This window comes from Mauremys reevesii, linkage group 1 (genome assembly GCF_016161935.1).
Source record: "Mauremys reevesii isolate NIE-2019 linkage group 1, ASM1616193v1, whole genome shotgun sequence".
NCBI lineage: Eukaryota > Metazoa > Chordata > Testudines > Geoemydidae > Mauremys > Mauremys reevesii.
The window spans coordinates 207,244,342-207,259,250 of NC_052623.1; the positions used below are offsets into that span (position 1 = coordinate 207,244,342).

Consider the following 14,909-nt stretch of genomic DNA (forward strand, 5'->3'; position numbering starts at 1 on the left):
ATTGACAATCTGAAGCTTCCTATCCTTCTTCCTTTGTTCTCCTTAAAGGGATGGACATTACAGCTCTCAGTGCTGGAAAATAACCCCTCTAACCCTCCATCTACAGACTCACTCTAATCAAGCAAGTTCAGCTGAAAACTCCTTTACAAACATATACAGCTCCATTCCCTCTACATCCTCCTGTCAAGGTAGAATGCTCAACAAGCCCATTGCCACCTGAATGCAATGGACCGGTTTCCACCTTAAGATCTTTCATCCTGATCCACCTTGGTCTCTCTTACAGGGTATTACCCTTCATGCCTCAGCTTTCATTTTATTTCAGCATAACCTTGACCTGCCTATGCTACCACAGCAAAGGAGTTCCTCCTAATTGTGCCCCCTCCCCCATGCACATATGAAACTCATCACCCTCCCCAAGCTAATATAATACAAAGGAATCAATCTTTCGAGCACTCATACCCGCACAGCCTCAACAAATTAACCTTGCTGGGTAATTAGGGTGGATGCCATGGTGTTGGTATCGTGGCCTCATTTTGCTGCTCTAAGCTTAAAAAAAAAAAGGAAGCATAGCTACTAGCTAAATCAATAGCACACTGTATTAATGAGGGCAAAGCGAGCAAAGTTCCGCTCCCTCCCCTGTGCGGACCTTGATGGGGTCTGTGTTTGTGTGCACAGGGAGGGGAGGCGGGTCTGGAAGGTCTCTGAGATTTCAGCTTTGATACAGAACAGACTTTAAGAAGGGCTGCTCTTCCGCAGAGGCAACTGGTTCTCACGCACTCCAAGGGAGGGCAGATCTGCAGGACAAGATCAAAGGAAATTGCCAAACAGGCTTTCAGGGCCTGTCATGGCCCAGGAGCTGGTGGAAGTCAGATGGATTTTATTTGCATTGCATAATTGGCGGAGCCTGTCACAACATTGCAGAAGCCAGCTGCTGCTTTCTGCTGAGAGCTAATTCCACCTGATTTATTATAATGAATTTAATCCTTCCACGTGCCACCCTCCTGCCCCCAACATACTCAGCCAGCAGCCAGAGAGCAGCCTCTGCAGGTAAACCTGCACAGGCAGGTGGCAAAGGATTCCAAAATTCCGCTTGTGATGGTGTGGAATAGAAACTTGCTCTGTTTGGTCAGACTATGGGAGTGACGTGGTAACAGTCCAGCCAGTGGTTTTCAAACTTTTTTTTTCTGGTGACCCAGTTGAAGAAAACTGTTGATGCCCGTAACCCAACGGAGCAGGGGATGAGGGGTTTGGAGTGTGGGAGGGGGCTTAGGGCTGGGGGAGAGTGTTGGGGTGCGGGAGGGGGTCAGAGCGCTGGGCTGGGGGTGAGGGCTCTGGGTTGGGGGCAGGGATGAGGGGTTTGGGGTGCAGGAAGGGGCTCTGGGTTTGTGGGAAGCTCAGGGCTGGGGCAGGGGATTGGGGTGCAGGGTCAGTGGCGCAGCCGGGATTCAGAGGCAGGCTTCCCGCTTGTCCTGGCACCGCGGACCACGCTGCACCCCGGAAGTGGCCAGCAGTAGGTCCAGCTCATAGGTGGAGGCACGCAAACGGCTCCACCGGGCTCTCGCCCGCAGGCACCACCACCCCCAGCTCCCATTGGCCGGTTCCAGGCCAATGGGAGTGTGGAGCCGGTGCTCGGGGTGGGGGCTGCATACAGAGCCTTGTGGTCCTCTGACTATGAGCCAGACCGGATGCTGGCTGCTTCCGGGACACAGTGTGGTGTCAGAACAGGTCGGGGCTACTAGTTTTAACTGGCTGGCCGCCAGGGTCCCTAGTGCTGAGCAAGGCGACCCAGTGCCTTGCATTCCATCACTCAGTACTGGGTCGTGACCCAAACTTTGAAAACCACTGAGTGCAGCAAGAGCACAGCCTTGCTTGGGAATGCCACGAGGCTGTGCTGAGCATGGTCAATCTCCTTGCACCAACATTTGTCTTGCAGCCCTATGGAGGCTGCAAACAGACGAGTGCCAGAGGAGCAGAGGAGATATACAGTGTTCTGTGATTTTCTCCTCATCCCATGGTTTCGGAGAGAGCTGAAAGTGAGTGAAAGAAACACTACAAAAATTTGCTGAGGTTTGAGGGGGTAGAAGAGGGGAGGAATGCAGGAGTCAGTAGTAAAATAAAATCACTCTGACTGAATTCAGGAAAGCAGCTGGCTGACCTGCTGGAGGCAGGCACGCAAACAGAACTACAGAGCAAGGGTGACTGACTGAAAATACAGCTAAGCCAGAGACAAGCATCATCAAGAAATCTAAGAACACAGGAAGGAGTGTGACTTCCAGTGGGAGCAGGCAATGATGTAGCTAGGGTAAAAGAGAGCACCTGCTTTGTACAGCCAAGTGTGAACAGATATAGCAAGCAGGGACATGAACTGTGGGGGACAAGGTCTGTTTTAGGATGCAGAGGGAATATTGATGGCTGAAGATTTTGTTAGAAGGAATGAGACTCAGGCCTGATCTACACTACAAAGTTAGGTCAATGTAAACCGCCTTGCGTTGACTTAGTTGTGAGTGTAACTACACTTAAATTGGTCTCCTGTTGATGTAAGCACCCTGCTGTGGTGACGCAGTAACACCACCTCCCCGAGTGGCGTTGAGCCATGGTCAATGTACTGAGGTCGATGCAGTGAGAGTGCAGACACTGTGTTACTAATGTTGACCCTAGCAGTCCTCCAGCAGCTGTCCCAAAATGCCCAACACTGACCGCTCTGGTCCCAGTTGTGAACTCCATTGCCCAGAGGTCACAGAGATTGGAAGTCCCACCTCCCCCATTTTAAAACCAAGCAATTTTTAAAAAATACTTTTCCTGATTGTTCAGCCTGGGGAGCACACCTCTAGCAGCTCTCCTTTTTTGTGTGCAACTGCCCAGCCCACCATGCTGACTACATGCCCCAGAGGTGCCCCGACCTGGAGTAGAAAGGAGATATTGGCTCTCGTGGGACTGTGGGGAGAAGAAGCTGTGCAGGCACAGCTATGGACCAGCCATAGAAACGTGGACATATATGAGCAGATTACCTGGGGGATGCAGGAGAAAGGGTGCAATAGGGACCAGCAGCAGTGCCTTGTGAAAAGCCCAGAAATCCCAGCCAGAAAAGAAAATAAGACAGAGATGCACCAGGACATAATGGGGCTTCTCCAGCAGCAAACAGTTGCTGCAGACTCTTGCGAACCTACAAGTTCAACAATCACAGGCTCATCTCCCTTTGCAGTCCACAGAGAACTCCATTACAGCACCTCCACGCACTCTCCTCCCCTCAACATTTCACATGGCATCAGGGGCCACATCCCTACCCCTACCACTCCACCCTGGTGATATTAAGGACAACACCAGAGTCACATACACTGATCTGTGGGAACCATGATTGCTGTACATGTAGCCAAAACGGTCATGAATGTTCTTTACCCTTGTTAAGTTCTGTTCCATTAATTTATTAAGTTTTTTATGTATTTGCTTTTAAATTGCAGAGATTTTTTTTTGCACTGGTTTTGTTTCTCATTAAAATTCTATTATTTGGAAAATAATTCATTTTTATTAGTTCCCGACATATGCTGCAGAATGCCTAGCAGTACTGAAAGCACCCACTTACTTGGTATTGCACAGTATGACACAACTCATAGGATCAGTGACAACACAGTGTAATAATCATAAATGTACAGCAGGCACCGCGAAATTAATAGATGCCTTTTGACAGTGTTATATTCATAGCTGTACACTAAGCACTGCACAATTCCTAACAGGCCCCAAAACAGCAGGAACAGGTAGAACACAGTCCACCACGACACATTCTTGCTCACAGTTAAAGTGCTCTTCCAAGGCCTCCCTGAGACATATAACTCCGTGTTGAGCTCTTCTAATAGCTCTTATATCTGGCTGTCAAAACTCAGCAGACGTTGCTACTGGGGTGGAGGACGGAGGCGGAGGCATTTTTTCCCTGTGTTTCATGGATATTATGCAGGACACAGCGGGCAACTATAACCATTGGGATATTTTAGTCACAGAGATCCAGACTTATGAGTAAACAATGCCATCATCCCTTCAAATGACCAAAGGCACATTCAATTGTCATTCTGCACCTGCTGAGCCTGTAGTGGAATCTCTCCTTGGTGCTGTCCAGGTGGCCGGTGTACTGCTTCATGAGCCAACGGAGCGAGGGATAGGCTGGGTCCCCCAGGATCTCTATTGGCATTTCAACATTCCCAGTGGTAATCCACTGGTCTGGAAAGTCAGTCTCTGCTTGCAGCATTCTGAACAGCCCTATGTTTTTAAAGATGTAATCACCATGCACCTTCCCTGACCAGCCAACACTGATGGCAGTGGACTGCCCCTGGTGATCCACCAACAATTGCAGAACCATGGAAACACAGCCCTTTCTGTTGATGTACTTGGGGGCAATGTGGGCCACTGCCAAAATAGGAATGTGCATGTGTGACGAAGTGGGACTTTTCTTAATGTTTCCTCTGAATACTGTGTGGGTGCCTCAGTTTCCCCTATGCATTTCTTAAGTCTCCAGCGTGCGTAAATGGCCGACACTCTGTCTCCTGGCAACAAATGGCCGGGACCTTTCCCCCCTGCAAGGGGATGGCTAAAGGTGAACAAAGAGATCAGGTGACCTCCTGGCCCGGGAAAGAGACAAAGGCCAGAAAGGAGGGGTTGGGGGGGTTCAGTCAGGAGCTGGCAGGGGACAGGAAGTGAGGGCAGACGGAGTTGTCTGGCTCGCTGGGCCCCAGAATGGACCCAGCTGAGGGGTCCCATTCTCTGTACCTACAAGCTCTGTTTTAGACCGTGTTCCTGTCATCAAATAAACCTCTGTTTTACTGGCTGGTTAAGAGTCACATCTGACTGCGAAGTGGGGGTGCAGGACCCTCTGGCTTCCCCAGGACCCTGCCTGGGCGGACTCGCTGTGGGAAGCGCACGGAGGGGCATATGCTGAATGCTCCAAGGTCAGACCCAGGAAGGTGAAGCCGTGTGAGCTTCTTGCCCTGAAGACAGTCTGCTCCAAGGGAGAGAAGGCTTCCCAAAGTCCTGACTGGCTTTGTGGGGAGCAGTTCCAGAGCATCGCCCGGGGACTCCGTGACAGCATGCTGTTTCTCACTCCACCGCAGTTTGGGAACCCCATTGCTGCAAATCCATCCACTGTGTTCTGCACATTCCTGACAGTCACATCCTGGGTAGCATGCAACAATTAATGGCCCTGGCCACTTGCATGACAATGGCTCCCACAGTGAATTTTCCAACTCCAAAAAGAATTACCATTGACCTATAGCAATCCAGTGTTCAAGCTTTCAGACTTCAATAGCCACTCAGCTTCTCCACTTTCAGTGCAGCTCTCATTTTGGTGTCGCTGTATCTGAGGGCTGAGATGAGGTCAGCACACAGATCCAAGAATGTGGCCTGGTGCACTCGGAAGTTCTTCAGCCAATGTTCATCTACCCAAACCTGCTTTACAATGCGATCCCACCAGTCAGTGCTCATTTCTCAGGCCCAGAAACAGCGCTGCCCCTCCGCAGTTGCTCCATGAACACCATCAACAACCTTGAATTGCTTTTTGCTATGTCCCACAGCAATCTGTCCTCCATGAAATCATCATATTCCCTGCTGACATGGTCCTTCTTGTGGCCCTGCAAATACCAGAAGATCATGTGTCCTGTGCTTGCAACACCTATGACTAGACTGCAGAGCTGTGCAGGTCCTGCGCGTCTGTCAGAGTCGGGGGACAGAATGGAGTGCTGCACAGATTCATGGGATTTTTTTTTAAAAAGCCACATAAATGATAGGATATAGATAACTTTATGGGATAGATAAAGTTGCATGGTGGGAAACTGAATCCTTGCTTCCAGTCATCCTTACGCAACTCATTTTTGCCCTACCACGCATTGCCAAAATGTCCCAAAAGACAGTGCGCTGGATGGTGTCGAGCTGTACACTGGGACATCTACCCATGGTATACCACGTGGTGTACTGACACACATTCCTGGTGAGTACGCACACTGCTGACGCAAGGAGCCAAGAATGCACGTGCACAAGTGATATATTAACTGCAGCCACAGTACATGGATGTAATTTGTGTTTGCCAAAATTTGTAGTATAGACGTGGCCTCAGGTGACGGTGAGCAGCAGCAGCCACTGCCCTGGAGGCAGCTGAGGTGAAGGGAGCGTGAGGGGTTACATTTCCTCAACTGTTCTGTGGGGGTAGGTATCTAGAGAGAGGGAAGGTGGAGGACATCACAGTAAGGGGAAGCAAGAGTAACAAAGCATATTGAAGAGGAGGGACAGAGGCTGGCCTCAATGAGGAAAATATAGACATCCTCTTGCAGGCTAAACAAGCACTGCTGAAGCTTGATGAGTGTCTGAAGGTGATCTCTGCATCAGTCCTGGCATTGCAATCATGGGCAGCAGGGAGGTATCAGAGCAGGACTTTGTTCCTATCCTAGGAAGAAGGAACTAGTGAGAGCTCAAGAGACCATGTGTATTGTTGATACTGTGTGAAAAGGTGACAGAGTCCCCTGAGAGTGGGGATCTTATGGGCAAAATGGTGTCAAGGGAAGCCACGTGCCAAGGTAGGGGAGGGATAAATCAGCTTATTCCCAGGCAAGCTGGGAATTTGGCTAATCAACCTACCTGTCCAACTAGTGGCCTTGCTTCTGTCTCTTCACAGAGTCTGGCCATTGTGGATACAAGGTCTTGCTCATTGGCAGATCCTACTGTCTAGAACAGCCTCTTTCTGTATCACCTCTTGGGCACCAAGCTCATTTAAAGTGTCTTCTGATTACTATTCTCCCTTGCCATATCCTTCTGCCTAGACTAATTTCAACCCAAACCAATGGAGTTATACATGGTAACAAGTAACACCTGGGCTGAATTCAGCCAGATGCATTTCTTCATCCGTTCTTATGTCACCATTATTTCACTTTGTAAAGCATTTTGGAATATAGTTTATAAAGCTCTATCATGTTCGATAGTGCCATATATTACTGCTGGGCACGCGAGTAGGTAGACAGAGCCAGACATCCCACAGCTTATGCATCTTAACTGGGTGCCTTCCAGAACCCAGGAAAATTAATCTGAAACACATTCAACAGAAGCTGTGTATAAGTACCACCGCTGATGGCAAGAGCAGTGATACTGATGGTACAGTATCATCCAGATGAGCTGCCACCTGGAGCAGACAGATGGACCTGAAAGGGGGCAGGGAGAGAAGCTAGTTGAGCAGACAGGCGCAATAAACAAAAAAGACTGTCTAGTAGTTGAAGAAAATATGGGACCCAACATTCTAGCAATGAGTCGGATTGCTGGAATCATTGAGTGGCAGTGTGGACCCCAGACCAGATCCCACAATTGGAAGTTTTACTACTAACCTACCAAGAAAGAAAGGAGGATGCAGCAATGTCTGTGAAATATTCCTTTCCTCCTTGGTCATACAATCATAGAAGTGTAGGGTTGGAACGGACCTCAAGAGGTCACCTAGGTCAGCCCCTTGCTCTAATGCAGGACCAAGTAAACCTACACCTCCAACCTATTCTTAAAAGCCTCCAGTGATGGGGATTCAACAATCTCCATGGAGGCCTGTTCCAGAGCTTAATTACCCACATAGTTAGTTTTTCCCCAATATCTAACCTAAATCTCCCTTATTGCAGATTTAGCCCACTACTTCTTGTTCTACCTTCAGTGGACATGAAGAACATTTGACCACCCGTCCTCTTTATAACAGCCCTTAACATATTTGAAGACTTAAACGGTTCCCCTCAGTCTCCTTTTCAAAAGACTAAACATGCCAATTTTTTTTAACCTTTCCTCAGAGGGCAGGTTTTCTAAACTTTTTATCACTGTTGTTGCTCTCTTCTAAACGCTCTCCAATTTATCCACGTCAGAGTTCACTGACCATGAGCAGTGCCCCCTGCTGGCCATCCTGGCGATTAGCTCTCTTGCAGTCACCCTCTGGTGTTTTCTTCTCCTGTCTTGTCTCACTCTGTGGCCACACTCCCTCCCGGATCTGCAGCTTCCTCTCCATGGCTTGGCCTTCCGGCCAGGTCACTAAAGTCCACCCCTTCCAGGGAATTCACAGGCTTTCCAGATCTGCTGTCTGGCTGGCATCTCCAATGCTCTTGCCACTCCCCAGAGGGTGGTAGGTGAACCCAGGCCCACCCTCTACACTGGGGTCCAGCCCAGGGACTCTATAACAAGCAGCCAAGGTCTCTGCACAGTCCGACTCCTTGCTGCTGTTTCTGTGGGTTTCTTCCTACATATCTGGCTTCTCTAGATTTGCTAGCCTCCAACTCCCTCCACTCAGGGAGTGACTGCAGCCCACTACCCTGCAGCCTTTAAAAGCAGCAGCAGCCCTCTTTGCAACCAGCTACCTGGCTTTATACAGGCCCTGCCTGTTCCTGCATACGTGAGCCTGTTCTTAACGTGCTGCCTCCAACCTAAATCTCCCCTGCTTGCAGCATAATTAGATGATTGGGCCCACCTGGCCTAATTCAGCTTTTGCAGGGCTAGTATGAGGAGTCCACCCCATCTTTCCAAACCTGTGGTGCCCACAGTTGGACACAGTACTCAGAGCTGAGGCCTCACCACTGCTGAGTACAGCGGGACAATTATCTTCTGCATCTTACGTACAAAACTCCTTTTAATATGCCCCAGAATGATATTAGCCTTTTTAGCAACTGCATTACACTGTTGACTCATATTCAATTTGTGATCCACTGTAACCCCTAGATCCTTTTCAGCAATACCACCATCCACCCAATTAGTCCCCATTTTGTAATTGTGCATTTTATTTTATTTCCTAAGTGTACATATTTGCACTTGTCTTTATAGAATTTCATCTTGTTGATTTCAAATCAATTCTCTAATTTGTCAAGATCGTCTTGAATTCTATTCCTGTTTTCCAGAGTGCCTGCAACCCCTCCTATTTTGGTGTTATCTGCAGATTTTAAAAGCATGCTCTCCACTCCATTATCCAAGTCATTAATAAAAATTAGGGCTGTCAAATGATTAAAAAAATTAATCACGATTAATCACACTATTAAACAATAATAGAATACCATTTATTTAAATATTTGTGGATGCTTTCTACATTTTCAAATATATTGATTTCAGTTACAACACAGAATACAAAGTTTACAGGGCTCACTTTATATTTATTTCTGATTACAAATATTTCCATGGTAAAAAAAAAATAGTATTTTTCAATTCACCTAATACAAGTACTGTAGTGCAATCTCTTTACCATGACAGTTGAACTTACAAATGTAGAATTATGTACCAAAAGTAACTGCATTCAAAAATAAAAACAATGTAAAACTTCAGCACCTACAAGTCCAGTCAGTCCTATTTCTTCTTCAGCCAATCACTCAAATACACAGGTTTGTTTACATTTGCAGGAGATAATGCTGCCTGGTTCTTGTTCACAATGTCACCTGAAAGTGAGAACAGGCGTTCACATGGCACTGTGATAGCTGGCATTGCAAGATATTTACACGCCAGATGCACTAAAGATTCATATGTCCCTTCATACTTCAACCACGATTCCAGAGGACATGCATCCATGCTGACGACGGGTTCTGCTCAATAACTATCCAAAGCAGTGAGGACCGATACATGTTCATTTTCATCCTCTGAGTTAGATGTCACCAGCAGAAGATTGATTTTCTTTTTTGGTGGTTCGGGTTCTGTAGTTTCTGCATCGGAGTGCTGCTCTTTTAGAACTTCTGAAAGTATGCTCTATACCTCGTCCCTCTCAAATTTTGGAAGGCACTTCAGATTCTTAAACCTTGGGTTGAGTGCTGTAGCTATCTTTAGAAATCTCACATTGGTACCTTCTATGCTTTTTGTCAAATCTGCCGTGAAAGTGTTCTTAAAATGAACATGTGCTGAGTCATCATCTGACACTACTGTAAATGAAATATATAGCAGAATTTGGGTAAAACAGAGATGGAGACATACAATTCTCCCCCAAGGAGTTCAGTCACAAATTTAATTAATGCATTAATTTTTTAACAAGCATCATCAGCATGTAAACATGTCCTCTGGAATGGTGTCCGAAGCATGAAGGGGCATATGAATATTTAGCATAACTGGCATGTAAATACCTTTCAATGCCAGCAAAAAAAGTCCCATGCAAATGCCTGTTCTCACTTTATGGTGACATATATAAGAAGTGTGAAGCATCATCTCTCATAAATGTAAACAAACTTGTTTATCTTAGCGATTGGCTGAACAAGAAGTAGGCATGAGAGGACTTGTAGATTCTAAAGTTTTGCATTGTTTTGGTTTTGAGTGCAGTTATGTAACCAAAAAAAAATCTACATTTGTAAGTTGCACTTTCACCATAAAGAGACTGCACCACAGTACTTATACGAGGTGAATTGAAAATACTATTTCTTTTGCTTATAATTTTACATTGCAAATATTTGTGGCCATCATGGTGTTCAAACGTTACGTTGAGATTGGCCGAGTTGCCTATATCTCCTTTGGGCCACATGCTGGCAAGCTGGTGGCAATTGTGGATGTTATTGACCAGAACAGGGCGCTAGTTGATGGCCCCTGCAGTGGTGTAAGAAGGCAGGCTATGCCCTTCAAGTGCATGCAGCTAACAGATTTTGTACTCAAATTCCCACACAGTGCTCGTCAGAAGCATGTGCAAGTTGCCTGGGAGAAAGAAAATATTAATGAAAAATGGACAAGTACAAGGTGGGCAAAGAAGATTGAAGCCAGAGAAAAGAAAGCCAAGATGACAGACTTTGATCGCTGCAAGGTCATGAAGGCAAAGAAAATGAGGAACAGGATCATCAAGCATGAAGTAAAGAAGCTCCAGAAGCAAGCTTCCAAAAAAAGCATAAACTGTCAGTAATCAAATAAAGTTCCAGTTTAATATATATATATATGTAATAAAAAATAATAATATAAAGTGAGCAGTGTGCACTTTGTATTATGGGCTGTAACTGAAATCAATATATTTGAAAATGTAGAAAAACATCCAAAAATATTTAATAAATTTCAATTGGTATTCTACTGTTTAACAGTGTGATTAAAACTGCAATTAATCACGATTAACTTTTTTGAGTTAATTGCGAGTTAACTGCGATTAATTGTCAGCCCTAATAAAAATATTGAATAGAACCCGATCCAGAACTGACCACTGCAAGACTCCACTATATACGCCCTCTCAGTTTGAAAGTGAACCATTGATACCCATATTTGGTATACTTTTCAACCAATTGTGCACCCACTTTATAGTAATTTAATCTAGACCATGTTTCCCCAGTTGTCTTATGAAAATGTCATGTGGGACTGTGGGTCAAAAGTCAAGATATCTCACATATGCTGCTTTCCACTAGGCCTGTAATCCTGTCAAAGCAGGAAATTGGGTTGGTTTTGCTTGATTTGTTCTTGACAAATCTATGCTGACTATTCCTTAAAGCCCTATTAGCTTCAAGGTTCTTACAAATTCATTAATAATTTGTTCCAATACATTTCCAGGTATTAAAGTTAGGCTGACTGGCCTATAATTCACCGGGTTCTCTTCGTTCCCCTTTTTCAAAGACAGTGCTATGTTTACCCTTCTCCAGCCCTCTGGAACCTCACTAGTCCTCCATGAACTCTTAAAGATAATTGCTAAAGGCTCTGGGATTGCTTTAGCTAGTTCCTCAAGTACCAGAGGATGAATTTCATTAGGCTCTGCTGACTTGAATACACTTTACTTATCCAAATATTGTGTAACCTGTTCTTTCCCTATTTTGGCTTGTGTTCCTTCCCTCTTGCTGTTAATAACCATTGCTTTGAGTATCCCATCACCATTAACCTTTTTAGTGAAGAGTCAAGCAAAATAGGCATTCAACACCTCAGCCTTCTTGATGTCATCTGTTATTAGCTCTCCTTGCCCAGTAAGTAGAGAACCTACACTTTCCTTCATCTTTCTCTTGCTCCTACTGTATTTAAAGGAACTACTTTTTGTGTTCTATGTCCCTTGCTAGGTGTAACTCATTTTGTGTCTTCGCCTTTCTGATTTTGTCCCTGCATTCTTGTGCTGCTCCTTAGCAATTAGTCCATGTTTCCATTTTTAATAGGATTCCATTTTGATTTTCAAGTAATTAAAGAGGTCCTGATGGAGCCATACTGGCCTCTTACTATTCTTCCTATCTTTCCTTTGTACTGGGATAGTTTGCGATCGTGCCTTTAGAAGTGTCTTCTTGAGACGCCGTCAGCTTTCCTGAACTCCTTTATCCCTTAGATTTTCTTCCCATGGGACCTTTCCTACCAGTTCTCTGAGTTTGTTAAAATCTGCTTTTTAAGTCCATTGTTCTTATTCTACTGCTCTCCCTCCTTCCTATCCTTAGGATCATGAAATCTATCATATCATAGTCACTTTCACCGAAATTACCTCCCGTCTTCCAATTCCCAACCAACTCCTTCCTGTTGGTCAGAATCAAGTCTAAAATGGATGTTCCACTTGCGTCTTCCTCCACTTTGTGAAACAAAATATTGTCCCCAATATGTTCCAAGAACTTACTGGAAATCTTGTGTTTTGCCGTATTGCTTTTCTGACAGATTCCCAACCTGTTTTCCTCCGTGACCCTTTGGAACTGCTGAAGGAGAAACATGCATCAAAGCATCCATCCCCGATATTGCAGGAGATACACAACATGATGGGACAAGACTATGGAGGTTTCATTACTGTGGATGCCCAGCCAGAGTGAACATGCTCAATAAAGTTCTTACATTAATATTGAGCCTTAGCACATTAATCCCAGGCTCTCAGTGACCTGGAACACAAGCTATGCCAGCAACAAACAAAGTCACAAAAGAAAACTAAGTGTGAAACCAGATTTAAAGATTTAGCAGCTATTCTCAGCAACCTCCCATTTAAGCGAAATATGTCAAAAGCATTTAGAAGCTGTTGAGAGATGTTTAGAAATGGCAGCTGATTTCATGGCTGAGAGTGGAAAGATGAGCAAGGGGCTTATCACCTGGATATAGGAGAGCAGAAGGAGATAAGGTAGCCAGTTAAACGAAGTAGCTGATCTAGCCCCCCCGCCCTTCTACAGTGAAAACACTGCCCTACACCCATGTTGCTCCACACAATACTTCTCAAAACACATTTAGGAGCGTTGAACTGCTATCCCCTGTACCTGGCAGCTCACAGAGACACCCTAATCTGATCTGTTAATGAGCAGAGGAAGCAGATTTCTGATCCCTGAATCCACTGCCACTCTGCGTCTGCAGCAGACATTTTGTAGTCAGAAGACCTGTCAAGACAGACAAGACAGTTCTGCAGAAGAGAAGAGTTAATTGAACAACAAGGGATTTAAAATCTTTGCAAAGAGAGTAACAGAAGAAAGATTACCAAGTTTAAACATGAATGCCATAATGAAATTGAACGTGGTTTGTCCTTGACTACACTTGCATCTAATACAGTGTTCTGCACCCATCTGCTGCACCCCTTGCTGACACCCATCAAGGGTCAGTTTCGCAGTGCAGACATTAAGGCCTTTGTTCCCTTTGATCATTGTATGTATGTTTATGTGATTTGTGTATGTTTATTATCCACTCTAGGAACTGAAAGGGCTACAGCTGACTGGGAGCAGGTGGCTTCTCTATCCTGCTCCAAACGTGGTCCACAAAAGTACTGGGACAATATTCATTGGGTTAGGTTGTGACTTTTAAGCTACTGTCTTGCATGGGGGGCAGCGTAGAGCCATAACACACTTGGACAAGCATCAGGGAGACTGTATCACAGGAAGGCACAATCTCTACAGTACAACACCTTACATGGGAAGGAGGGCATAGCAATCTGCTCCATCTATTAAGACAGGCACAAGCAGTCCCAGAGCTCCACTGATCACAGGGGTTGCTATAGGGCATGGTTCTTTGTACAGCTGGGCAAAGAGATGGGGAGAAGATATTTACTCATCACGTTGCCCGGGTGCAGTCACACACCATCTAGCCCATAACCATCCTGGGGTTTGGTTTTATTGACCGAAAGGAACTAAAATTGGAACACCACAAAATCCAGCCCAAATCTTTTCCTTGGGTTTGACCCTGTCTTAAGGAGTGCTCAGCCCTCAGCCTAAGGAAAAGCATCAAGGCCAACACTTTCAAATTTGGCTGTCTAAAGTTAGGCAACAAAGTCCATATTTAGGCACCTAAATAAATTACCATTTTTCAGAAGTACTGTGCACCCACAGCTCTCATTAAAGTCAATGGGAGCTCACTACCCCTGGAAATCAGGCCACCTGTTTATTGGAAGGACCTTACAATAATTTTAGACTCCCATGTTTTGAAAGTTTAGCTCCTGTGAACACTACAAAGCAAAGCAACACTTACTTGTACTCAGATCACACCAAGGAGGGAAAAGCAGTGGGAGGTCTGTAATCACTCAGTAAGATGCCATTTCCATGGTAAAGTGGGTTAAACAGGAAGGTGAATCATAGAACATTTTAGTTATTTAATCCCAAAGTTATGTGCTAGCGCTCAAAGTCTCAAACAACAAAAAGAGAAGAGGGCAAGTCAGCAGATAAATTATTCTAGCCCACTTGCCTCCCAAAAAATGTGCTAGTTTCTGCAATTTTCCACCAAAGAAGCTACTGACCTTTGCAAAAGCCCAGGATGCATCATTTAGGGACATCATGTCTGACAAAAGTGCCACAAGAAAATGGGAGCTGGACTAGTGGTGTCCACGGGACGTGGTGGTTTTCAAGTACAGTTTATGATGCGGTTTTACAAGGGTGGGGACATCAGGGTGGTTTTTGAGTCAGTCAGAAGGACTTTGTGGGACCTTACTTGATTTTTGAAAATTTTACAATAAATTAATGTGCTTAGGGTAGGTTGGCTGTCTTCTTTCTTAAATAAATAATCTGTCCACCCTCGTGCTCACTTAATACTGAAATCAATTTGGTCTCTCTCTCTCTCACTTTTCC

General features: G+C 45.3%; 2 protein-coding genes across 2 annotated transcripts in view; one reads left to right on the top strand and one right to left on the bottom strand.

Annotated features, from left to right (window-relative positions):
- Positions 1-14,909, bottom strand: part of LOC120399662 (limbic system associated membrane protein) — a 1,355,472-nt gene that overhangs the window by 986,876 nt on the left and 353,687 nt on the right. The gene's annotated exons all lie outside the window — the stretch shown is intronic.
- On the top strand, positions 10,411-10,868 carry LOC120399769 (60S ribosomal protein L14-like). The gene has a single exon (XM_039528147.1). The coding sequence runs from the start codon at positions 10,415-10,417 to the stop codon at positions 10,841-10,843; it is 429 nt and encodes a 142-aa protein (XP_039384081.1). The 5' UTR covers positions 10,411-10,414; the 3' UTR covers positions 10,844-10,868.

What these genes read in the sequence shown, in the direction of transcription:
- LOC120399769 (XM_039528147.1), top strand. Translation starts at nt 10,415, where the DNA reads ATGGTGTTCAAACGTTACGTTGAGATTGGCCGAGTTGCCTATATCTCC.